This window comes from Leopardus geoffroyi, chromosome B4 (assembly GCF_018350155.1).
Source record: "Leopardus geoffroyi isolate Oge1 chromosome B4, O.geoffroyi_Oge1_pat1.0, whole genome shotgun sequence".
Taxonomy (NCBI): Eukaryota; Metazoa; Chordata; class Mammalia; order Carnivora; family Felidae; genus Leopardus; species Leopardus geoffroyi.
In genome coordinates this window covers 68,964,245-68,990,858 of record NC_059341.1, presented here as the reverse complement: position 1 = coordinate 68,990,858, position 26,614 = coordinate 68,964,245, and the positions used below count along the sequence as shown (strand labels likewise).

At 35.3% G+C, this 26,614-nt stretch overlaps 1 protein-coding gene across 4 annotated transcripts in view; it reads right to left on the bottom strand.

Annotated features, from left to right (window-relative positions):
- CNTN1 (contactin 1) overlaps positions 1 to 26,614 on the bottom strand; it is a 365,054-nt gene that overhangs the window by 152,090 nt on the left and 186,350 nt on the right. For all 4 annotated transcript variants that reach the window (XM_045466117.1, XM_045466116.1, XM_045466115.1 and 1 more), the window contains 6 exons: positions 24,948 to 25,077; positions 23,293 to 23,325; positions 12,657 to 12,789; positions 8,895 to 9,067; positions 6,371 to 6,466; positions 4,044 to 4,250 (listed from right to left, as the gene is read on the bottom strand). In XM_045466117.1, coding sequence (XP_045322073.1) covers positions 4,044 to 4,250; positions 6,371 to 6,466; positions 8,895 to 9,067; positions 12,657 to 12,789; positions 23,293 to 23,325; positions 24,948 to 25,008 — 703 coding nt within the window. In that variant the 5' untranslated portion in view covers positions 25,009 to 25,077. The remainder of the gene's footprint in view (positions 1 to 4,043; positions 4,251 to 6,370; positions 6,467 to 8,894; positions 9,068 to 12,656; positions 12,790 to 23,292; positions 23,326 to 24,947; positions 25,078 to 26,614) is intronic.

Sequence of the window (26,614 nt, the reverse complement as noted above, 5' to 3'; positions counted from 1 at the left end):
GATGTGGAGAAACGGGAACCCTCTTGCACTGTTGGTGGGAATGCAAATTGGTGCAGCTGCTCTGGAAAGCAGTGTGGAGGTTCCTCAGAAAATTAAAAATAGACCTACCCTATGACCCAGCAATAGCACTGCTAGGAATTTATCCAAGGGATACAGGAGTACTGATGCATAGGGGCACTTGTACCCCAATGTTCATAGCAGCACTCTCAACAATAGCCAAATTATGGAAAGAGCCTAAATGTCCATCAACTGATGAATGGATAAAGAAATTGTGGTTTATATACACAATGGAATACTATGTGGCAATGAGAAAAAATGAAATATGGCCTTTTGTAGCAACGTGGATGGAACTGGAGAGTGTGATGCTAAGTGAAATAAGCCGTACAGAGAAAGACAGATACCATATGGTTTCACTCTTATGTGGATCCTGAGAAACTTAACAGGAACCCATGGGGGAGGGGGAGGAAAAAAGAAAAAAAAAAAAAAAAAGGAAAAAAGAGGTTAGAGTGGGAGAGAGCCAAAGCATGGGAGACTGTTAAAAACTGAGAACAAACTGAGGGTTGATGGGGGTGGGAGGGAGGAGAGGGTGGGCGATGGGTATTGAGGAGGGCACCTTTTGGGATGAGCACTGGGTGTTGTATGGAAACCAATTTGACAATAAATTTCATATAATAAAAAAAAATATTTATTTTTGAGACAGAGAGAGACAGAGCATGAACAGGGGAGGGTCAGAGAGAGGGAGACACAGAATCTGAAACAGGCTCCAGGCTCTGAGCTGTCAGCACAGAGCCCGACACGGGGCTCGAACTCACGGACCGCGAGATCATGACCTGAGCCGAAGTCGACCGCTTAACCGACTGAGCCACCCAGGCGCCCCTCATCATCTCAATTTTACAAATGGTACCAAGATGTTAACTAAGCCCATGCCAGAGACCAGCTCCAGCAACCAGGGGTTCCCAAAGGAAGAACGGCGTCGGTGAAAAGAAAATAAAACTAAAATAAAACACTGGAAAATAAAAAACTAAAATAAAAAGCTAAAACTAAAATACAAATGGACAGAGACAACAGCAGTGTGTTGAACCGGCCGATTTATTGCGGTAAACGTGGCATTATATATACTAGTGACTTCCTTGCAACATGCGTCATCTATGTTTTTCTAACATTACCCAATTCTAAAATTGTTCCTTTGTATAGTCACCCAATAAGGAATAACATGATTGTTTTGTCATAACGTTAAAAAAAAAATGTGTGAAACACTGTGCCTGGTGCTAAATGAGACTCAGGAAGGAAGAGAAAGGACAAGGGAAATGAGGGAGAAGGGTAGAAGGAAGAGAGAAGAGTGTAAAAGAAAGAGGCCAGGCGAGAAAAGAGGGAGAAAAGAAGAAAGACATGCATATGGCAAAAGGGAAATAAGTTGAAAAGAGGGAAGGAGAGAGGGAACGAAGAAAAGTGTTTATTCAGACAACACTGTGCTTATCAATATAGTTACCTTATTGAATGTATTGAGCACATCTATACTGAGAGATGCTTTATTCCCTCAATCTTACAGTCACAGAAACAGGCTCAGAAAGGCAAAATGCATGGTTTAAGATTATAGTATGAATGGCACTTTGCACTTCATTGGTACTAGAGAGACAAATAGATACACAATGACTGAAAATACAAGTCAAAACAAAAATAAGTGGTCTGAAAGGGTGGCAGCTAAGGAGGATGGTTGATTATGCAGGGCCTACGGGAATTTCAGGCAAGAAGAGTATTTGAATTCACCAGACCAGTTCGGGTTGAGGAAACAACATATTAAGACAAAGTTTCAGGAGTATGCAGGGAATTTTTTCAAAAATTCACAAAATATATGTGTTGAAGATGAGCTTGAATCTATTATCTAGAAGGCTTGAAACTGTGACATTAAACATTTTGAGAATAATTTCCTTGGTGATTAACTGCGAGTGCGTTTGGGAAAGAGAATTTATATGAATATCACCTTTGGTTTAAGTAGAAAATCTTGTTGGAAGTTTTAAAGAATGGAACATGGAGAAGAGAATTTTAGAAGAGTATCTAAGGAAGGCTTTGTCATTACTTCAGGCAAAACAGATGAGGGCTGGAGCAATAGGAATAAAAAGGAAAGAACTGGTCGAAGCTGTCTTTCAGAGGCAGAATCAACAGGACTGCTCTTTGGGTCAATGTTTTCACAACTCATAGATAAAGGATCCAATTCATTGTAATCACTGGGGATGCTTGCTGAACCTACAAATTCCTGGGTCACATCCCAGACCTGCTGAATTAGTATTTCTGGGTTGTATATTTCCGCAAACTTCCCAAGTGCTTACATACTAGCTGCAGACCACTGAATTAGCTATCTGGAGGATGAGGAGAGGACAGGACTTGATGATTAAAAATGTTATTCTGAGATAGTAGAGATATGACAATACCACCAAACAAGATGAAGAGCACTAGAAGTTTTAGACATGAGATGACAGATGTGTCTGGAACATTTTGAACTTAACATTCTCAAAAACATTCTGTATGACAAGTCTAGGAGGTAGGTAGAATTAAGTCCTAAACAAAGAGAAAAGTTTTAGACATAAGAATGTGGACTCATCTCCATAGTGCTGCTGTCGAAAGGGATAAATTGGTAATAATATCTGAAAAAAGATTAGAGAGAAATATAAGAAGGAGGGAGATCTGGGGAAGGGTACTGCATAGAATTTGTCAGAGAGGCAGGTGGAAGATAAGGGGAGGGAAGGAGCTGGGAAAATTAGGAAAAGAAAGAAGAGTTCAAGAGAAGCATAGGAGATCAATAGTGTCAAAGTTCATACAAATTCAGGACTGAAAAGTATACTTTGGATTTAGCAAATAAGAAATTGTCAAGATTGTTTGCAGTTAATACAAAAGAATACACAGAGGGAAATGAATGGAGAATAAAGATTCTGAAAAAAAAAAGCAGGAATTAAATGATATAGTGAAGTCTCTAAATGAATCAAATGACAAATGAACTAGTGCAACTGGAAGAATTAGCTAGAACAGGAAGAGAAACACTTCTTCCACAGAGATGCTAGTAAGAAATAAATAGATGAGATGAACTTCTGGGGTAGAATAAGAAAGAAACCTATAGAAGTTTTTACATGCTGGCTCCTTATGATTCTATGAGGTAGTAGATCTCAAGTATTTCCAAGATTGTGGAGAGAAAAAAGAGCCAGAAGTCAAAAAATATTTATTGAATATCAACTACGTGACCACAATCTTGAGTAGAAAAAATGCAGCCACAGTGATATGATGACATTTTCCCCATTTCTTATTTAGAATAGAGGCAGGAACCAAGCCTAGGTCTGTGAACAACAATTCCCAGTATTTCTTCAGAAGCCTGAACTCACTGATGTGAGTGGTAACAGGAGGACTATGATAAAAACAATGGGAAGTAAGCAAATATGTTGAAGTCTGATTTTCTTAGGAAGTGATGCATTAAAATAAGGAATGCTGTTCAACTGGAATCTTGGAAATGCCATTCAGGTCTGTCAGTGATCATCAATTATGGCATCATGGTAGTGATACCCCATGCTACTTACTTACAGCATAAAGGCAATACGTACACTAATTTGCTTCATGTAAACAGTTCCTTAAAATATCAAAGTAATGAAACTGCATTTATTTCCTAATTCTATAATCACTATAGCTTGTTTTGATCTAATCATTTGTTCTCTTTCATTAAGTTACTAAAAGCTTTGAATGGACATGAGAATAAAAGCAGAGGTAAGCGATTCCCACTGTAACCAGTATATGGGTATTAGGCTAATGAAGCAGTCCCTACACATTCTCTGAACTAGAAGCAACCAGTCTGACCTGGACCATCTTAGGGCACTTTTAACATGTAAATCTCCATCAGAAAAACTAAGTAATGACCAAGACTTTCAAAGTCTTCTGTTTGTGTATCTTCTGTTTGCCCTGAATGGGCAGCCAACAAGTCTTCCCACTGGATATTTCTTTTCATATTGTAAGTACTCCATAAGCAGACAATCTGCAAAAATAGTGTGTAACAAAATACTTACGTTCAGGTAGTGGAATGAGTGGGATAAATTTGCTGAACACACTCTTTGTAATAGAAGGACTGGATACAAAGCAGGAATAATTGCCTTTGTCTGATGCCTCGACATTTGCAATGTAGAGATTTCCATTTGTCTGAGACACAAATCTTCGTTTATCCATTGTGATAAATACAGGAAATTCATTTAGAAGCCAGCGGTAGCTAAGGTCATCTGGAAAAAAATATTGTCTCTTAAAACTGTTGTTTTCTAGCAGTAAGCTAAGGCATAATCCAAACTAGGCTATTGCAGAACAAATGTTGGATGTAAGCCAAGACAAACAGTGCTTTTTCCAAAAGCTACCATATTTTTTTTGAGTAAATATAAGCATGGCGATAAGCAATGGTATCTCTCTTTCTCTCTCAAATATTGTATGGACTATTAATATTCTTACTTCGATTTCACTGATAGGCTAAATGAGACTCAGAGGTTAAATGTTTTGCTTAGAATTTCATGATTGGTACGTAGAATCAGACCCTGCATTAATATAGGAAATTCCAAAATTTCATGACCCATCTTCCCTAATGCATTTTAAAAATAAAATGAAGATTGTTAACCACACTGTGTCTTTATATCTTTTTCCTTTTGCACTCCTATTTTGAGTAACAGATTTAGAAATGAATTTCCACTAAGTCTTTTCTTAAAACAGCAGCCATGCTCATCTTTCTATAACTTAAGCAATGTCATTGGTGGTCTAAGCCCTCCAATGAAAATCTCACTCTAGTTAAAGCCAGTGTAATCACTATGAATTATAAGGTCCCATGTGATACAGCTCTTGTATCTCTCCAATTTCATTTCTTACTACCTTCTACCTCATTCACTCTATTTCAGTCACCCTGACTTCCTTGATCTCCTTCCATAGTCCCTTCTCACCCCTTGCTCCTGCTGCTGCATCCGCCTGGTATGCCCTTATCTCAGACATCTGCACTGTTAGCTTCTTCATTTCCTTCAGGGCTTTATTCAAAGTTACCTTCACGGCATTGTCCCTTATAAGAGTTCAGCTATCCCTTTAACACTTACTCTTTCCCTTCCCTGAATTAATTTTCCACCCTGGAGCTTACCTACTACCGATACCTTGGTAGGAATGTAGTTCAAATGGAATCTTGGAAAAGCTATACCTGTTAACTATGGATCTTGTCTGTTGGCTGTCTCTTCCAGTAGCAAATCCCTGAGGGTAGGTGGATTTTCCTGTGTTACTCAAATAGGTATTCTTGCCTATCAGGCATACTAAGTGCCTGGCACACGTAATTGTATAACAGGTGCTCACAAGAGATTTGTTGAATGAATGAGTGGTTAAATGAAGCCCATCCAGTGCTGAATGTAGTCAAATGTAGTCATTGGCTACTTATGATCATTACCTTTGTTTGTGGGAAATGCTATGGAGATCAGGGAATTTTTTTCCCGGTAGTTTTAGCAGTTCTTCATAGTAAAAGATTACTCTCTCATAGAAAGGTTGTTACATCATTTTGAATTCTATGTTCCTCCTATATTTAGCATTTAATAGTATTTCTCCTGTTTTATTAGAGAGAAAACTACTGATATTTGATATATAAACAACCAGACTTCATATACATATAATTGTAATAGAATATATTCTCTACGAAGGTCTTTAAAGACAAATTTATGCCATAATATTAGAATATAAAACATTGTTTTTTTCCACTGTGAAAAGTAGTGTTTATATATTGTTTCAAGAAGATATTTTATAAAAACAGCAAATGAAAATTAATGAAAGTATATAAAGTGTTCATCTTTTAATTAGCACTTGATAGCTTTTCTTTTAGCCATATCAAAGTACAGAAAACCTGTATTCAAAGGTTGAATCTTGTTACAGATGACAATTTAACCCCTTTCTAAATTGGATGATTATTCTTGCAGATAGATGCCTTAAAGAGATTAGTAATTTATTATGTCTTTATCCTTTTCAAGCATTTATATAATTCACAGTATACTGTAGATATAATAGTTTTAATGAAATGACTGACCAGCACTGTTCTATTTTTAAAATAATTTGTAAATATTCTATCATACTTTCTCCTGTGTAACAAGAATGTTAATAAAGGCATAATCTAACATATATGTTGTTTATAAACCAATATGATTCCAGATCTTTGGAATTAGGGCCAAGTGACTAAAGAGCCTAGAAGGGTCTATAACCATTATTAAGTGATACATTACAAGGTTAGACAGATATTGAGTCTTACTTAATCATAAATGTACCATTATTGTTAAGAAAATTAAAACTGATGTGTTCATTGCACAGATGCTTACAGTCACAGAGGAACTTAGTTTACCTGGAAAATGGTAGGGAGGATCACAGAGAAGCACCATTCCCTTCCCTTCTTTCACTCTGACCTCAGGACGCTCCTCAGGTGGGAAAGGGTCAAGATCTAATTATGAAAGCAAAAAGGAAAACATTCACTCTCCAGTCAATAGAGATTTTCATTAAAGTATATCTTTTACCTACTAACTCATTTTTGGGTATGATACTTCTCAGTTGCTTTGGTGGAGCCTGTGCGAGTCAATTCTGCTTTTATACGCTGGCATTTGCATAGGCTCTAAAAGACTTCTGTGACGAACTCCAGCAACTGGATATTAGTATCAGCCTACGTAAGTGTGCTAACAACCCTGAAGATTACAAATATCCTCAACCTTTGCTTCAAGTTTAGGTAGAATCTTAGTAAGGTAATTTCAATCTCAGTAAGTAATTTCCATCTGGAAATACAATTGGCTCAGACAAAACCAGGATTCTACCAAATAAGTAAAGAGGAGTGACTTGGAGTCACAAACTCATTTGAAAAGTCTATTTCTCTTCCCGAGGGGAGGACTCCAAGGGGGTGAAGGAACAGGATGAATGGCAGGATCCTAGTCACCAACTTTTTCTCCTTTTCAAATTCTGAGTTTTCCTTAGTCTCATCTCCTTCATTCTTTTCTGTTTACTTAGAATTCACATTTTGTTTAGTTTCATGATACTCTATTTTTTATACTATTTTAAAAAAAATTTTAACACTTATTCATTTTTGAGAGATGGGGAGAGACAGAGCATGAGTGGGGGAGGGACAGAGAGAGAAGGAGACACAGAACCTGAAGCAAGCTCCAGGCTCTGAGCTGTTAACACAGGGCTTGAACCACAGACCACGAGATCATGACATGAGCTGAAGTCAGATGGTTAACTGACTAAGCCACTCAGGCACCCCTCATGATACTCTATTTTATTCTTTATTTGTTTTACTCATGCTCATTCTGTTTCAGCCCTGCCTCATCTCCTACTTCTCAGTACGTGAATTATAAAATCAAACTGTTACCTCTCTGAATATATTTGTATCTCAGAAAAGTCATCATTCTAATTATTACCTTTTTGCAGAGAGCCCTTCAGATATATATCTCTCATCCTGATGCCTCACTTGAATGCCAACCCTATCCTCAAATACTTAGCTGACATTTCAACAATGATAACTTAATGTCACTATAACCTCTGCATGTGAAGCCATTATTTAAATGCTTCCTCCCAACCTTGAAATTGGTTTTACTTGATCCCATTCCATTATTAAAGAAAGCAGAATGTTTCTGCCCTTTGACTTGACTTTCCTTTTAAAAAATTATTTAGGTTCCTTTTTCTTCAATGCAATGCAATGCAATTGTTCTATTGTTTCTTCAAGGACTGGGTTTATTATTTATATTCCAACTGTGGCCACATTAATTGAGTCTGATTGTTCACACCCTCTGGTAATCACTGCCACATGGGTCCTCTTAAAACATAGTTTTCAGGGTGCCTGGGTGGCTCAGTCGGTTAAGCGTCCGGCTTTGGCTCAGGTCATGATCTCACGGTTCATGAGTTCAAGCTCTGCATGGAGATCTGTGCTGACAGCTAGTACCTGGACCCTGAGAATCTGTCTCAGTCTCTCTCTCTGCCCCTCCCCTGCTTGTATTCTGTCTCTATCTCCAAAATAAATAAACATTAAAACAATTTTTTATTAAAAAAACATGGTTTTCATCCTATAATTGATTTTGCAAAGGATTTAAGTGCTAACTTATTAAATCACATACTGGAGATCATCTAGCCCAACCCCTCTTTCAATGTGCAATTTTCTTCTAGAATAGCTTCTATCTTTAAGTTTAGCACAAGGTTCCTGAAGGTATTTTTTCACAACTGCCTCCATAAGGAGAATATTTTAAACTTAAAATAATTTAATTAATTTAATTAAATGTATTCTTAATAAGGTAAATTAAGTACTATGGATTAAGATTCTGTCAGGTAGAGTTGAACTTTAGAGAACAGAAACTGTTAGTTACAATGTCAAAGATGGTTTCTGCCCCCAAAAGCTTCCATTGAGAACACATGGCTTGACACTTCCACTGAAACTAGTTTTTAGAAAGTTATTCAAAATCCCGCAGAACATGGCCTTTGTTTCACGAAGCTTCACTCTTGAAATTTTCTCTCCACAATCTTTTTTTAAAATTTTTTTACATTTATTTTTGAGAGAGAAAGAGAGAGACAGAGTGTGAGCAGAGAGAGAGGGAGACACAGAATCTAAAGCAGGCTCCAGGCTCTGAGCTGTCAGCACAAAACCCAACATGGGGCTCAAACTCATGAGAGGTGAGATCTTGACCTGAGCCAAAGTAGGATGCTTAACCGACTGAGCCACCCAGGCGCCCCTCTCCACACAGTTTTAAATGTGATCATATAAGACCCACTTTATCTATGGATCCTTTCTTTCATTTTCTTTTCATCTTGATTTTTCTTACTGACTCTTATGATGACATCTAATTTTTCCTTCACCTAAATACACTGACCATGTTAAAGTTACAGTCACTTACATCCAAAGCTCAGGGTTGCTTCAGTGCTTCTGACCATCCCATAGTTATTTGATGCCAAACAGTAATATATTCCAGCATCTTTCTGTTTGTCAGGGTTGTTGATAACCAGGTTTCCTCCCACCATACTGTACCGATCACTTGTCAGGTCAATATCCCCATTATTCATTCTCCATCTATGAGAAAGAAAAACAAATGTCATATCAAAGGTCATAAGGCCTGCAAATAGCATAACGGGCTAATGTCATTCTAAAATAATATGGGTATGGCTCCATGTGAAATCAGATGATTAAGTAGATGACTTGGTATGGTATTTCTTCACACCCTATAATTCTGGGTCGCTGGGCTCATAATTTATGATTTAGATCAGGCACATAAAGGTAAATGTTAAAGTGCATGAAACATTTTCTCTTTATTAATAAGACATCTGCAGAGACATATATTTCACTGAATTTTGCTACATTAATTGGTTTCTTAGCAGATACACATAGATTATAAATGATAATCATCTATGTACTAGTAAGTTTCATGCATATCCATATGTGTTGCATAAGATATTAATGCATTACTCTAGTAAAAAATAAAAAATAAAATATAAATTTCTGATTCTATATATCAAAATAATTTTTCAATAAAACTAATTGAAGTCAGGGTTCTACTGAGTAAATGTCACATTCTGACCACTAGAGGTCGATCACACAATTTGAAAATTGCAAAAATCAATTGGATCTTTTGTTTCCAAGCCAATATACAATTGCAGGTATATTTAGGGGATTGTGTTATAAATAAATCGACTAAAAACAGGAATCTAACTTCCTTGGTGAGATTATGAGAAGAATAAATGTAGAAAATAGTTTTCAATTAAGCTGACCATCTGTGTGATATACATACTCATTCTGTATCAGGGTTCATGTCTTCAGCAATGTCACAGGCAAGAGACATGGTCAATTAGTGGGCTGGGGCCGCATGGCTCATTGCCTTGCACACTTCTAATTAGGGTTAGAATCTTACCAAAAAAAGCCTAAACATTTTAGAATACTTTTTATTAAATCAAATTACTGGAACATTTTTAGTTTTAACTTTTATAATATAGGATGTAATTTAAAAGCAAACCCAGAAAACTGGGCTTTTGCATTTTGAAAGCCTCCCAAATTCCAACCCAATGAATAAATCTTCCTTCCCCCCAGTTTGATGGCAATGTTGGCCCTACTTGAACAATCCATTGTCAAGTTGTTTAGCACTTGCCAAGGCAATAGGTTTCCTTGTTGAGCAATTCCAATTTTATTTTGTTTTTCCACTATGATGACTCCAAATTTTTGCTTATTGCATTAATTCTTCTCCAGTACATTTGATTCTGCCTTTTAGGTTATATAATGATTAAGTTTTGCTACGTTTGGGTAGGTTCACTGGTTTACTTTACTTTCAGGAATACACACCATTCTTGTAACTCCTTTCAAACAGTTTTAAATGCAATTTAATTAGCATTCTTATTATTTTGGAGGTCAAAGCAAGATGATGAAAGCTTCAAGCCTGGTAAGTAAAAGGTAAGGTTCCCTGCTGTGCCTTTCAGGGTGTTGCCATGAATAAGACATTACCATGGAATATGCCATAAATATAAAACTACTGTGTGAATGACACTTTGCATGATGACCAAGGTTAGTATGGCTCGCTCTGAATATTAAGTAAATTTTAAAAACTTCAAATGTTCTTTTCAATCAGACACGCTGCATCATGAGCTGAATTCTTTATTCCCTTCCTCTTTCTTCCTTCCTTCTTTCCTCCCTCCCTTCCCTCCTCTCTTCCTCCCTTCCCCCCTTCCTCTCTTTCTTTCTTTCTTTCTTGTTGTCAAATGCAGACTGCCTTCATAACAGAATTAAACATCTACTTCTCCTTCCAGCTCTCTATATTAAGGTGCAAGGTCAGGAGGCCACACTCATCCTAGGCATTCAGTGCTGGTACAACTTATGGAAGGGAGTTGGTGATATATTTATCAAGCAAAGCTTTCTCTCTTATTTTTACATTTTAAATTTTGATAAGAACGCTTAATATGAGATCTACTTATATAAGGTATCTATAATAGTGAAACTAGCGAAGCAAAGTATAGAATGGTGGATGCCAGAGACTGGAGAGAAGAGAAAAAAGGGAGTTGTTAATCAATGTGTATTAAGTTGCAGTTATGCAAAGTTTTGCTTCTTACTGTGTCTGTGGGGTTGGGAAGGGGTTGAGCACAGTGAGAAACTCCCATTTGTAGAACACTATCTGAGAACAATCTCTTCTGTTATGATGCCTCCATTTCAGCCTATAGACTGATCTGCTAAGTTTCCATGTATGAGTGTCAAACACAAAGTGTCACAAAACAAGCATCACCGAAATAGCTTTTGAGATCACTGAAATAGCATTTGAGATGTTATCAACCTATCTATATAGACACATACTGAAAAAATTATATGTTTCTTTGAAAGCCATAAAACCTGTGTTTCAGTCCTGGATCTGTGATTACTAACTCTGAAGCAAGTCAGTTTATATATTCAAGATTCAACTTCCTTTCCTATAAAACTATGTGCTTGGGTTAGATCTCCTCTACAGTCCCTATTAGTTATACTATTCCATGCCCATAACTATGTATATAAACACCTATCATGTATGGCTTAAGGGTAGAAACAAGTCTAGCTCATCAAATATTTTCAGAACAAACATATTACTTATAATTTATAAAATGTCTATTTATTTTGTACTCCCATGCATGAAATTGAAACAATAAAAATAATTTCAAAGGGATGGTGATTTTGTATATAAATTCATATTTTATTTTAAGAATAATTTTGTAATTTAACCCAGAGACTTAAGAGAGTCTCTTGAACTCAAGAGAAAACAAACTCAATTAGAATGAAATTTGATAATGACTTTTTATAACAATAGACAGTTGTTTTTCCACTGAGAAAAAAATACTATGAAAATCAATCATGTTGAGTGACAACCTTCAATTAAGTTAACTGACATTAATGCACTAAAGTCCCAATTTCCCCATCAATCACTTGCTTTGTCTTCATGGAACCATTTCACAGGTGAAATTCAAATCCATTGGTGTCAGGTTGATTTTTTAATCTAATTCATTGTATCAGGCTAGGAATTGTTAGAATACTTTTCTGAACCATCTGAAGCAGAAAAACCCATTGTTCTTTTTTTATAATATAAATACGTACCTCAGAAAAACAGAGGGAGATATATTTATATGAATTGTCTAATAGGCGGGGATATTTAAGAAATTTGCTGTATTATCTGGAATATAGATTTGATACTACTGAAAAAAGTGGTGCTTTCAGGATTATAAGTGCAAGCTCTCTAAATGTAGTTGATACAGGAATATCATCTATAATATGTAAGTATGCATTATCCAGGTCAATGCATATAAGAACATTTTATTGTCAAATGAGTATATTTAAATTGTGCATGATTTTCACATAGCCTTTTATGTGCTTAAATCCATGATCACCATTAGAAAATTTTTAAATGGATAATATCAAAAAGCATTGGCATTATCTGTGCAGAAAATAGTAAGTGGATTATTTGCATATATTTAAGGAAACTTATCTGGGCATTAAACTACTCTATTTTGATAACTTGTATGCCAATATTTTTGTTAATATCCCTGTATTTTGTTAACAGCCTTATATTATAACTTTTTTCTATCATTACAGGGTCACAGATGTTGATCTATAATCTGGTCTGACACGCCACTATGAAAAGAGCAGTGAGGTACATTACTTGTAAACTGGGAAAGGGCTGGCTCGTGCCCTACAGTTTAGTGAAACTTTTCCTTCTGGTGATTCCTCTGGATAAATGGTATTGATTGGCTGCTCTTCGAAAATTGGTCCAAATCCTTTGTCTTCCTCAGAAACTACAAGAAAAATAAAATTATTTTACATTGTGTTGCTATAAGTGAAAGAAAATTTGGACATGTTTAAAAAGATTTTGGAAAAAAATGCCAGAAACGCAGAATCTCCATTCCCATTTGAACAAAGATATTTGCCTTCATAATCCTGAGGAAAACATTTAGGTGCTTTATTCAAAATTCTTTTCTGCCCATCTCTCATTGCATCTCCCAAAGCACCCAGTGTTGTCACGCTTAACTACTTATAGTCCCTCAAATGAGTCATGCTTTCATGCCTCTGAGCTTTTGCAACATGTTTTTTCCCCCTTTCTAGACTAATCATCTCATTTTTGTCCTCCTATCAATACTCAAAATGTCCTTTATGATGCAACAGTAGTTAGTTCCTCCAGAAAGCCACCCCTCAACCCCCCTAGCCTCAGTTGGTCCTCATTTGTGCTCTCATAACTCCTCACATAGCTTATGGTACTTAACACACCTTCTGTGATTCTTGATACAATTGTCTGTTCCACGAGACTGCAAATGCTTGGAACAGGTGGCTGTGTCGATAATCTCTCAGCTAGCGGTCAAGCAGTCTGGAGCACAATAGGTGCTGAATGAGTTTTTAATAAGAGAATGAATGAATTTGTAGATGCTCTGGGGAAATTAGGCTCTTCCCTGAGTCACTTTTTCTTTTTTGTTTTATTTTTTTTACACATGTGACCAATGCCTGTACTCAGGAACATCTAGAACAGTCAATAGACAAATTACATGGATATGGGATCTGACCAACTGGTTTAGAATTCATCACAAGCATACCCATGTTGGGAAGCAGCTGTTTCTCTGGAAGGGGAGAGTGATGCTTCACAGCAGGAAGACGAGAAGAGAATTACTCATATGACATCAATATGGCAGCACTTACAGAGAAGAGCTAAGAGCCATATGCCCCATATGAATTAATACTAGCATGTGTGGCTAGGAAGGAGGATATTCTTACATAAGATCATTAAAATGTCTCTGCTAGAGCAAAGCTATGGTTCACTCCTCCAATTTATTTTTTAAGAGAGTTTAAGGTGAACGCCACAGAGACATGTTTGTCTTCTCTAAAAACAACCTTGAAGATGAGAGCTTTGTTCCAGCTTCCCTGAATGAGTAGTTTTATTATATTATTTAAATCTTGCCTCAGTAGTGTTTACAGTGTCTTTGGAAAAATTATTTAAACTCTCCAAGCCTCAATATCACCCTTCATAAAATGAGGATAATAAAATCTATCCCATTAAGACACTGCAAGAATTATTTTGAGACAATGCACATAAGACAGCAGTGTACCTGGCTCACAGTCAGGATTCAATAAATGATTTTGCCAACTTTCTCATACATTTGCCAATCCTTTCAAAATTTAATTTATACATCTTATGTACATCTTATGCATATATCATTATATGTATATGCATATATTTGTATATCAACTTATGAACTTTCTAAAAGCAAGAAGCCACACTTTATTCACTCTTCCTGTTCTAGTGTTATTAGCGTTGTATCAATACCTATTTGGTACATGTCGCTGATTAATAAAATCCTCAAGTTAGTTTCTCTAAGTATGAAGCAACAATTTTTCTAAACTTGCATGAAATATTTTAAAAAGGAGATGACTCATTTTTAGTTGGAATCACTGAAATTGCCATTCAAGAATTTATAGACCTCAGTTACATTCTATATCACCATTCTATTTCAGATAGCAAATTGCTGGATCAGAATCAGAGGAATGATAGAAACTAAGATTTAGTTCCAACAATGTACTTCTCCAAACTGTTGTTTTATGCAAGCTATTTGGTTTACATGATCAACATTTAAAAATGTTTTGGTTTACATGGTCAACATTTAAACAAGAAAGGAAAGAGTGGGGGCATATGTTCTAAAGGCCCTCAGGCCCAATACAACCATAAATAAGATCACAAATGCAAGGTATTCACAGAAGCCCTCTGCTAATGACTGTGAAAGTCCTGCTGTGAGCAGTGTCTAGTTCCATATTCTTCCCGAGGCTGTAAAAAGCCAGAAATGCATATAACATTTTCTGCTTCACTTCTAATAATTTTCCTGATGATGCCCAGTATTTCCTGGCCTTTTGGGATATAACCACACACCAGAGGAAATGAGGAGTAAATTCCAAATCTGTGATAACTGGGGACTTTCATTTGGATGTAGGCTCTAGATTTTTCAATCTCTGAAAGAAATGACCTTGTGCGTATCCATGATAAAAATCATATGCCATTTTTCTTCCCACTTGGACAATTTTATAAGCTCTTCCTTGAGTCTCTCCCAATTGCACAGCTTTTCTGATTGGAACAATTTAGCAACACCTGCTGATCTGGAGATGCTTTGTTTCTTCCCAATTCACATGAAAATGCTTAAAACGACAAGCAGAGAAGTGCAGTTTTATCAGTATTTTTAGATTCTCTTCTTGAAGACAAGATGACTACTATTTTAACTCTATCCTCAATCAATGACAATTTTAGTGTGAATTTTTCAAACGATTTTTAAAAATTTAAGTAAACTAGATATGTAGAGAGTAAAAATAAATATTATTTATAGAAGTTTAAAGCTCATAAATATCTTCTAAGTACATTGTATTTATATAACGATCCTGATGTTTATGTCATTACTGTTACTACCAATGCATAAGATCATTAAATTTAAGGGGAAATGGATGTTTGATGCACTTATGCATATAATTTAAATAGAATATCATTGATCTGCACTGGATTGTATCTTGAGTTTCCATTTGCTACATTAGTGATAGTGTAAGAATTTCAGAAAGTCACTTGGGAGACCTTTGATGAACTATAGGACTATAGGTATTAGTTGTTCCCAGTTCAGTCAATGACTTGAATATGATCTTGGGTATTGCGATGGATTTTTAGACAGAACACAAAAGCATGGTTCATTAAAGAAAACAACAGACAAGCTTGATTTTATTAAAATAAAAAAATTCTGTTCTGTGAAAGATACTCTTAAGAGAATCTCAGGTCTTCAAGGTTAGGGTTTTTCCTTTCGATTTTCTCCAACGTGTATTCCACAAGAGCAAACAGGAGAGACTTACAACTAACTAAATCTTTGTTGTATTTATTAAGAGGGATATATTAGTGATTGCACACTATTTCACAAAATTTGTCCTCATCTCCACAGGTACAGGTTTGTAATAGTTAAACCCCCTTTAACATTATTGGGTTTCAATGCAGAAATAGCCAGTCCTGGCCCATCTAACATCTGCTTCTCTAGTGCCCTCTGGCAGTGCCATGAAAGAGATTGTAATAAATCACAAATTCTCAACTTATAATTTCATTAGCTTTCTTGAAACGACTACTTTTATCACTCTGAAACAGCGTTATGTTCATTCTAAACTGGCCTTAAATTATTTATGGTACTGTATGGTATAGGGGCGCCTGGATGGCTCAGTTGCTTAAGCATCCGACTTTGGCTCAGGTCATGATCTCGCAGTTCATGAGTTCAAGCCCTGCGTCGGATTCTGTGCTGACAGCTCAGAGCCTGGAACCTGTTTCAGATTCTGTGTCTCCCTCTCTCTCTGACCCTCCCCAACTCGTGTTCTGTCTCTCTGTCTCTCAAAAATAAATAAACATTAAAGTAAATTAAAAAAAAAAAAAGGACTGTATGCTACCTTCAAATTCAACAAAGACAGAAGTGTGTATATATATATATATATATATATACACACATATATATACACATATGTATATGTGTATATATATACACATATACATATATATATATACACACATATGTATATATATGAATGTGGACTTGCATATTTTAATTAAATGTATAATCTTAAATATTTCATTTGATAGTGTATCTTTTGATTTTAAGGTATATATGCTTTCGAGATAAAAGTTGGTCAGCTTTTAGAAAATTGAGGATGTTTCAGTAGTTTCTTCATCTTGATCATATGCATTAAAAATTATGTTTTTTTTTTCAGAAAAGAGACCAGCAATGAAAATTTCCATGGAAAATAATCAAATGTCACATACTTATAATGACGAGATTGTATCTCTTGCCAAGCAATATCTCAAGGAGTATATGTAAAGATTAAACACTTTTTGGGTGAAGTGAGTTGAAATTTATATGCCAAACTGGATAATATTAGTAGTACCCCATGCTATTTTTCTTTCTCAAAGACAAGGACTCTTCATAAATTACATGTATATTTCTTCATATTCCTCATCCATCTGGCCTTTATAGGAACAGACAACAAAACATTCAGGGGACAAAAATATGAAGCTACTTTCCACCAAAATATTGGATTTATTTTTCACATTGAGAGAACACTGCATTCAAGCAAGATACTTTCCTCGTCTCATTCTCTAGGTCAAAAGCAGAAAAGGACACACTTCACATCACAGTAATGTTCCTGGTAAGTATTATTTTATAAATAGAGGGTCCCTGCTTTTGTAAAATGTACAGGCCTAAATAAAACAATGTATTCACTTAGATGGTTTAGCAATTACTGTACATATTTTATTTGCGGAACATATTTGGGTCCTTAAAAGATAAATTACTCAAGTCAAGCTTGAGAATTGCATGGGCATGTGGGTGAATCTCTGAATGTGATCCTCACAACCCCCTTGAAGAGGGTCTGAGCTCATCATTCTGTTCACTCCACTAGGGCACTCAGATCAAGGAAAAAGAAATTTCTGGGAGGACACGAGGCTCAGTAAAGGAATCATTAATACAAGCATTACACTCTCAGAAACAGAAAATATGACCATCTTACTGTTTTTTTCTACAGCCATGGAAGTAATTACATGATAAATTACAGTGCTTTGGATGTATTATGAGGGTATAGGGCACCCAAGACAAGAAATAGGTATCACGTTACAGAAAAAGAAGATTAGTTTTTAAATATGTGCCCTTTTTCTTAGTGGGTAAATTCTTCTAAAAAGAAGCACAAAATTATGGATGATTTCTCAAGCTAATTGAAGACAACATTTCATATCACTCTTTCTTTTGATTTACTCTTAATGCAAAATCACCAGTTTTCTACCATGTAATGTTAGTCTCTTGCAGAAATAAGTTCAATTCTTTACATTCTTTATTTAATTAATTAATTAATTTATGTATTTATTTGAGGAGTGCAAGTGGGAGAGAGGGGCAGAGTGGGGGGGGGGGGGAGAGAGAGAGAATCTTAAGCAGGTTCCACATTTAGTGCTAAGCCTGAAGCAGGACTCAATCCTACAATCCTGGGATCATGACCTGATCCAAAATCAAGAGCTTTGATGCTTAACCAACTGAACCACCCTGGTGCCCTATAAGTTCATTTCTTAAATTTGATCACGAAGATTAATAAGAATAAAATCATATAAGAATATTTGTTGTCAAATTTACAAATGTGAATGACAGGTAAAAGTTACTGCTTTTTTCAGTACCATTCTTAATTCCAACACTAACATAATCAGTTGTATTCTCTAAACTGGGATTACCTCACCTCTCTTTATGTGGAGATGGTCCACTGTAACCTTGCTATTCTATTTTATGTTTGAAAATTGGAAGCATAATTATGATTTGTACTTGAGATAATTTTTTATTCATTTTATATCTATTTTGAAACAAATTCTGTTTCTCATTCTGTAATATGTCATCTCAATCTGTTAGTTATAAAAACATAATTTTACATAAGTATAAGAAGAATCTCAAGGAAAAAAACTATTAGAAAAAAGCAATGGCAAAAAATTTTGAACAGAGTCTAACAGGGGGATTTTTACAATATTTACAATGTTACAATTATTATAGGATGGAGAGTGTTACCAGTCTCTTGAAATACAATAAATTCTCTAAATGAGACAGCATTTAAATAGTCTCAAAGAATGCTTCTTCCTACTGTCTTCATTGTCAACCATTCCCCACTGATAAGGAAACAAGGCTGTTCAGAGCTTGGAGTTTGAATACTTGGGTGTCCCAATCCTTTAGAGTCATGGGGAATATATAATGTTGTAGTAATTCACTATAATTAAAATGTAAAGGAATTGGTTTGAAGAACTTGTAGCAACAAAATTATCAGAACAGAGACTAGGGTCAGGTTAGCGAAAGGTTGACCATATTTCCCTTTGCATGGCTTTATCTTCCAGAGAAGAGCCTATCAAGTCCTTGATAGCAGCCCCTTCCTTGACCACTGCTAAAGCCTCTACACACTGTGTTTTCCTTAACTGTCTGGGCATCTTCCCACACCTACTTCATATCTGACTATATCCCACTATATAGCACTCTCCAGTTAGTGGACCTATTTGTATGACTTAGACTCCTCAGGCTATCTCTAGTCTATTTTAATTTATAACAATGACTATATCACAAAATAATGATAAGGCAGTGAATGCTATAAAATCCCAGCCATAATTAGAGATAGACTAATGCTATATGAAATGAAAATAATGCTAAGTACTTGATGGTAGTCTTATGGAAAACATGTCATGAAAATTTGGGTGTAAGTGCCGTGAAGACAATGGAAATTCCATATCTGTTCTCTCTTCAGAATTTTAATTTTCCTTGATATTACCTTTGAATATTATAGTCATATGGTAATCCCATTGCACAAATTATAGATTGTTTTATATTCTAATTCCTACAGAATAAGTATTATACTGCTGTTTTATCTCTTCTCATATTCTTTTTTGTCACTAAATTACAAAAGAATTAAAGAGATACTTATTTTCATTTTTGGTTAGTATAGGTGAATGTTGGTCCTGAAATAGCTGTATCTTATTATTCTTTTCTTATTGTTAAAGTAAAGTAACAGCAGACCGTAATTGAGAAAGCATCTAAAATAAGTATTTACCCTCAAATATCAGTTATTAATTAAATATCTGAATATTACAGGTTCACTATATGGAATTCAGTTGTATTCATTCTCTTAACTCAATAGGATACATGTTGGTTTCATACAATCTAAAAAATAAAAGAGGAAGAAATTTTTAAGAGATATGGAGAAGAGTGGAGTTGGGCTTTAGTATTTTTAAATAAATTTTGGTGTATTTTATTTTTCAAACTAAAAATATCTATGTATTATTTTAATGCATATATTTATTTTATTTAAAAGCTAGTCACCTAGGCTATTAAGACTACTATGAAGTAATAGTTAAAAACTATTGTAGATCCAAAATGATATATTGGATAGAACTCTCCTATTCATAAGTGAAAAAACAAACCTTACTTTCAACTCACCTAAGTGATGTAGCAGACATTCTTCTTTGACTAACCTGTTCTAGTCCTCCCCTCCTACCCTGATGACAAAGGTCAGATATGTTTAAGGATCAAATCTTCAGTCACATGACTCAGAAATATAGGTTGACTCTCATTAATGTCATTACATTACTCCTTCCTATTGGAGGTAAATGTGTGACCCCACTCTGGACATTGAGGTGACTGGAGAACTACTGAAAGGTCTCTTACTTTTAAAAGAAATACATATGAGAAAAAATACAACCTGTAGATGTTATTATGTCTACACGTAATATCTGCAACTGCATCACTTTTCCAATAGGTCAAGTAGAAAGCCTTAGTGTTGACCATTGGATTCACAATGTGTACATCATTGGTGACATGGACAAAGCATCTTGGTTTGAAAGCATCTTGGGGTGAAAGTCTGATCAAAGTAGGTTCAAAGGGAAATATGGGTCAGAGAAGGAAAGACAGAAAGCATACTCCATTTTTTTTTAGTAATAATGTTGAAAAGAAGAATAGAAAAGTGGGATATTATCTATACAGTATGGGATTAGCAGAGACATGATTACTTAAATGAGAGAAATTACTACAGAATGTCTATATGTTGACAGTAATAATCGAGTAGAGAGGGAGAAACTGATGATGAGGAGACACGGCAGGCAATTACTGGAGCAATGAACTTAAATAAACCAGATGGGATAGGACAAGGGCACAGGTATAGGGTTTGGTATGGTGAGATCATGTACAAAACAAGCAGGAAGACACAGTCTATGAGTATAGATGTGGAAGGAAACTACATATAGTGGGGTGAACTTGTGGAAGTTCTCTTGAGATTGTCTCTAACACTTCTGTGTAATAGAAAGTAAAGGACAGCCAGGAGCTGTTGGAGTTTTGAAGAGAGGGAAGCAACTCTGACATGAGCTAGGAAAATGAGGAGATGAATTCACTGGGGAAGTGGAGTATGTTGGCTGGGCAGTACCAGCTCTTAATTTGAAGTTAGTAGTCATGAATTTAACTTGATATCGGTCAGCATAAATGAGGTTTTTTCCCTTCATAACTACTAGCTGGGTGGGTGAATAAGCTTGGGAATATCTGGATATTTTACAACTCTTCTTTCCTCAGAGATTCACAGTACTTTTCTCTCGGTGTAATAGTGTTGGTTGAATTGTGCTCCCACAAAAAGATATGTTGAAGTCTTAATCCCTGGTACATCAGAACGTGAACACATTTGGAAATAGGATAATTGCAAAAGTAAAATCAAATTAAAATGAGGTTAAAGGTGGGCCCTAATCCAATATGACTGGCAACTTTAAAAAGAGGGAAATTCAGGGGGGCCTGGGTGGCTCAGTTGGTTAAGTGACCCACACTTGATTTTGGCTCAGGTTATGATCTCACGGTTCGTGGGATTGAGCCCTGCGTTGGATTCTGTGCTTACAGCACGGAAGGTGCTTGGGATTCTCCCCCTTTGCTCCTCCCCTGCTTGCACTCTCAAAATAAATAAATAAATAAATAAATAAATAAATAAATAAACAAACAAACAAACAAACTTAAGGAGGGCAATTCAGACACAGACGTAGACACACACAGAGGGAAGATGTGAAGAGACATGGGAAGATGACATATGAAGATGGAGGTGAACATTTGCAGTCATGCTGCCATGAGCCAAGGAATGTCCAAAGCTACTCAAAGTTGGCAGAGGCAAAGAAGAAGCCTTCTCTTACAGGTTGCAGAGGAAACATGGCCTTGATGATACCTTGCTTTAGACTTCTAGCCTCCAGAAGTGTGAGACAATACATTTCTATTGTTATAAGCCACCCAAGTTGAGTTACTTTATTACAGCAGTCCTAAGCAAGTAATATATGTATTATACTTATTACATACATAGTATAAATACTTATTACTTAAAGTTAACAATAACCACTGAACTTTTATGAACTAACCTTTGCCAAATTTATTTGACAATGAAGTCCTTTCTAATGTAATTCCTACTAAGATCCTGTAGAACAAGTGTTTTCTGAAATGCTTGGAGAAACACTGCCTTGACACAGCCTTATTTCCCTAACTCTGTGTTGTTTTTGTTCCACATCATTTATTTGGAATTAGCTCCATTTCTAACTTTTGAAATCCTTCAAGATTCCCTAATGTACTACCCCCATCTTTAAATATTCCTTTTTTCCTCAAGGAAAATCTTTTAAAATGCTCATTATATTTTTCTTATAATTTCGTTATCTACTTACTTATTTCCTAGTATACAGTAAGGTTGTTGAAGTCAAGAAACATATCTTACTGATCTTTATATAATGTACATGCAGTGATCCCTAATTCACAAGGTGGGAACAGAAATGGCTTTGGTGGAATTCATGCTAAGACTTTCCCATAACCCTCATGGCAACCTACAAATGAAAGTTCTTCTGACCCACTCTAGCATGAATATTGTTGATTTGGCATGCAAGTTGTAGCACTGTTTGCTCAGTGCCTCTTTCTAATTTTTTCATTCTCCTACCACTATGCAGTAGCTTTTATAAGCTACGAGTCTTAGTGTGTTCACTGAGCACCTATCATGTAAGATCACTATGCTAGAATCTATCACCACATTCTTTTTTAGTCTTTACAAGAACCATGTGATTTTTATACATGGGAAAGTCAAAGCTCATAAAAGTTCAATAATTTGCACAAGATCACAATCTCTAGTGAATACCAGGTTGAATATGCAAATCCAAGTTGGTCTTACTCTAGATTCTGTCTTCTCCAGTATACCACTGCCTCTATTTCTGGCCAGAAATGTTCAGTGGTTGAAGTAGAATCTAAATTAGCAGAATCACTAGTTATACTTACTAAATTATAAACAATAAACTCTGCACCATCTTTGGGGTCCTAACTAAACTGTATCTTAAGGTTCCAATGTCATTAACTTTAACAAGTTAAAGAACTTGTTGAGAGTTCTTTTTCTCTCAACAAAGCAAGAGGATTTCAAAAGTAAGTTAGGTGTTTACAATATTTAAAATATTGCTTCAAAACTTCATGGCATCAAATTGTTACAAAGCATTAGGAAAAACTAAAGGCCACCTAGAATATATTTTCAATCTGCTATAATAATCCAATAGCATATTTGTTTGTGGCGTATCCATTCATTCATTTTGGCAATCAAACAAGTTGTTTTATGACCCCAGATAAACTATCTTATAGAATCTCCAAGTTATCTAACATTTATTTGCCATTAAGTTTATAGATTTAATTGCTTAGAGATAAAATATGGTTCATTTGGAAAAGTTATTTAAAAAATTTATTCTTTTTTCAACTTACCTCCATGACCATATCTTCTGTACCATGTAAACTCTAAAAATAAAAGAAAAAGCAATTTTAATCCCAAAGAAGCTTTTCAAGCTGTGGTTTGAAACATTACTCAAGTAACTCATACTAGTTAATAAAATGACATTATTGGCCCTTTCTTATGGTTGATGTATCTTCACATGTTAGCAACTATTTGTTTCATCTCTTTGCATTTTATAGTTGCATTAAAATTTGTGGTCAATAGAATTAGGACAAATTTTCAGTACTAATAAGGTTATTCCTTCATTTTATTCATACAAATAAGACTTAGCCAAAATAATCCTACCACAAAATTTTATTTATTTGTATAATATGTATATAAATATGCATGTAATTGTGTGTGTGTGTGTAATTCCTGTCATTATAGCAACATCATTAAAATTCTCAAGCACTGATGGAATTATTATATTTTATGGATTCTGAAGTCATCATAATAAAAACTAGTCCCCAAAATAAAATAGCATTTTTACTTCCTTAACAATAAAGAAAAAGTACAGTAGGATGTCTAGCAGGTTCATCATTAAAACAAAAATGGGGACTGATAAATGAAAAATAATTTCCACCTGAGTCTTACACTCAATAATAACCAAACAAGTATTTACTGAGTTAAGGCAATGAAATGAAGGTATTAGAAAAATGGATTGTTAGAAAACATGTTGCTTTCAGATAAAAATATAATGCCCCTCTCCTTGTAGGAAATATTTCTGAATCCTTTGTAGTTGTCTTTGAAAGACAGAGGTATAGTATCTCTCCTAAAACTACAGCACTTTCAAAACTGCTTTGTTGTTTTTAATGTCCTTGAACACACTGTAGATTATTTTAAAATTGTCTTTCACGGGGCGCCTGGGTGGCGCAGTCGGTTAAGCGTCCGACTTCAGCCAGGTCACGATCTCGCGGTCCGTGAGTTCGAGCCCCGCGTCGGGCTCTGGGCTGATGGCTCAGAGCCTGGAGCCTGTTTCCGATTCTGTGTCTCCCTCTCTCTCTGCCCCTCCCCTGTTCATGCTCTGTCTCTCTCTGTCCCAAAAATAAATAAACGTTGAAAAAAAAAAATTAAAAAAAAAAAATAAAATAAAATTGTCTTTCACAACACCAGCCAGTAATAGGAATTGAATATTAAGTTACAAATCAATTCATTAAAAACAAAAGTAACAAATGCTTAAAGCCCATTACTCTAATTATTTTACTACCTTTTACTTTTATTTACGCAATTGAGGTTACTTAAGGTACTGTATCCTTGCGGTGAAAATACTATATAATGGTGAGCTGTTGTATATCTTTTCCAATGGCACATAAAATTATGTCAATTTGTCAAGATTGGGTATAGCGGTAATATTTAGTCCCCAGCCATTGATAAATGTTATGCAGCAGGGACACTTTTCTCTCCCAGAGATCCACATTTTAAACATTAAGCAGCACACTACTACATAAGATTGATTTAATCTTGTGGCATTTTAATTGAAAATAAAAAGGAAAGTAGGGTCGGCCTTAATATGTATTAATTTACTTGTCTGACACAGATGTCAAAAAATATGAATACTAACTTCATGCACCAGATTTAATAAGGTGAATACACACATACTGATTACATTGACATAATTTATGGAGAATATGCAAAGGATACTTCTTACCTGATAAGCAGGTTGTAAAAGATATTATCACAAGGTGACTGACCAGCAACCACATTTTCATCTTAGGTGCAGAAGTTAGTTTTGATTTTTCAAAAAAGCTTTAGCTTTATGACAGTTGGATAGTAAACACCTACATCCAAAACAGAAGAGAAAGAAAAGGAAAGGAAAGAAAAAGATAGGATAAGGGGAAAAAAAGGGAAAGTGAATGTTCATCATTTGAGGTCAACAATATTATCAATTCTATTTTATTTTAGCTTTCTTGTTTATAGAATAAGTTTTAGTTTATTTAAATACATTCGTAAGCACCATGTTGTATGAAATGAGTGCACTTGGTATCAGAGGGTTATCAGCTGCCTCCCAGTCTTAACACTGTACAAACATGAGCAAATCACTCAATTTTAACTATAACCATTGAGCATAACAGTACTTTTCCTATAAATAGCACAGTAGTAAACATTTTGATATTGACCAATTTAATTGAAGATCAAATTTAAGCGAAGGGCTGGTAGGAAGATTCAATTAAAGATATGTCTGTATGCGAGTTTTGGAAATTCATAGACATTATACAAAAGTGATATGTTAGGATTACCTGTTTGGTGGCTTGTGGAACATTTTTTGCCAGTAATGCTAATTTCCAAATACTATGTGGAATGTGTTGATTAATGGAATGTGTTGATTAATAACACACTCATCCATCACCCTCTCCTTTATTATTCATTCAAAAAAAAGGCAAATTAAAACTTATGTGTCAGCAAGGGAGAATCTAAGTTTTGTGGGGCCAAATCTTTAAAAGTTGGAAAGCTGTATTTAAGAACAAGACGACAAAAATTACTAATGTAAACTAAACCACAGAACTATGCAGTAGTCTAATTAAAATACCTTGCTTTTATAAATTTTGCAAAAACTTAGGATCATGTGAAAACACTGGGGAGGATCCATCCAGGAGGTGCTGGGGATAGCTTGGTGAAGGCTGTATACCACAACTTAAGCTTATTTAGCTTTGTGCCAAATCCATCTCTGTGAGTAAGCATATAGATAGAGGAATCAGAAAAGACTTAGTTGACTTGCCCATAAGAAGTTCACAATTCAGTGGGCACACAGATGTGTACAAAAATCAGTGTGACGGAACAGTTGTTTGGACCTAAATGCTATTAAACTTGAAAACACGTTAATTACTTTAATTAAAAGCATCGTAAAATACATTATGGTGAGAATGGATCTGACTGTGGCAGCGAGAGCATCAAGGTGGAGGTATTACACTCTTAGATTTGAGTCATTGGGTGACATCAGAACCCAAGCAATTCTTTCTGCTCTCCTTGAGAGCTCTCTCCTGGAGAGCAACATGGTTCAGGGCACTAAAAAGAGACCCTTCAGTTGGGATACTACAGTAATTCCAACTTCGGAAGATATTAAATCACGTTTTCAAACAATGTATAATAACGTTGGAAACTCTCATGACCTAGAGTTGAATGTAAAATCTAAATTAACACAGAGCCTGAAAACAATACTGAAAAGAAAACATCGAATGTTATGATGTTCAATATAGAAATATATTTAAACATTTTCTTAAGTAGCAAAGCCAAAATGGTACTAATTGCTTACATCATAAAGACATGTAAAAAAAAAAAAACCCATAGGATTCTACTTATTTTTTTCAGTTGTGATGA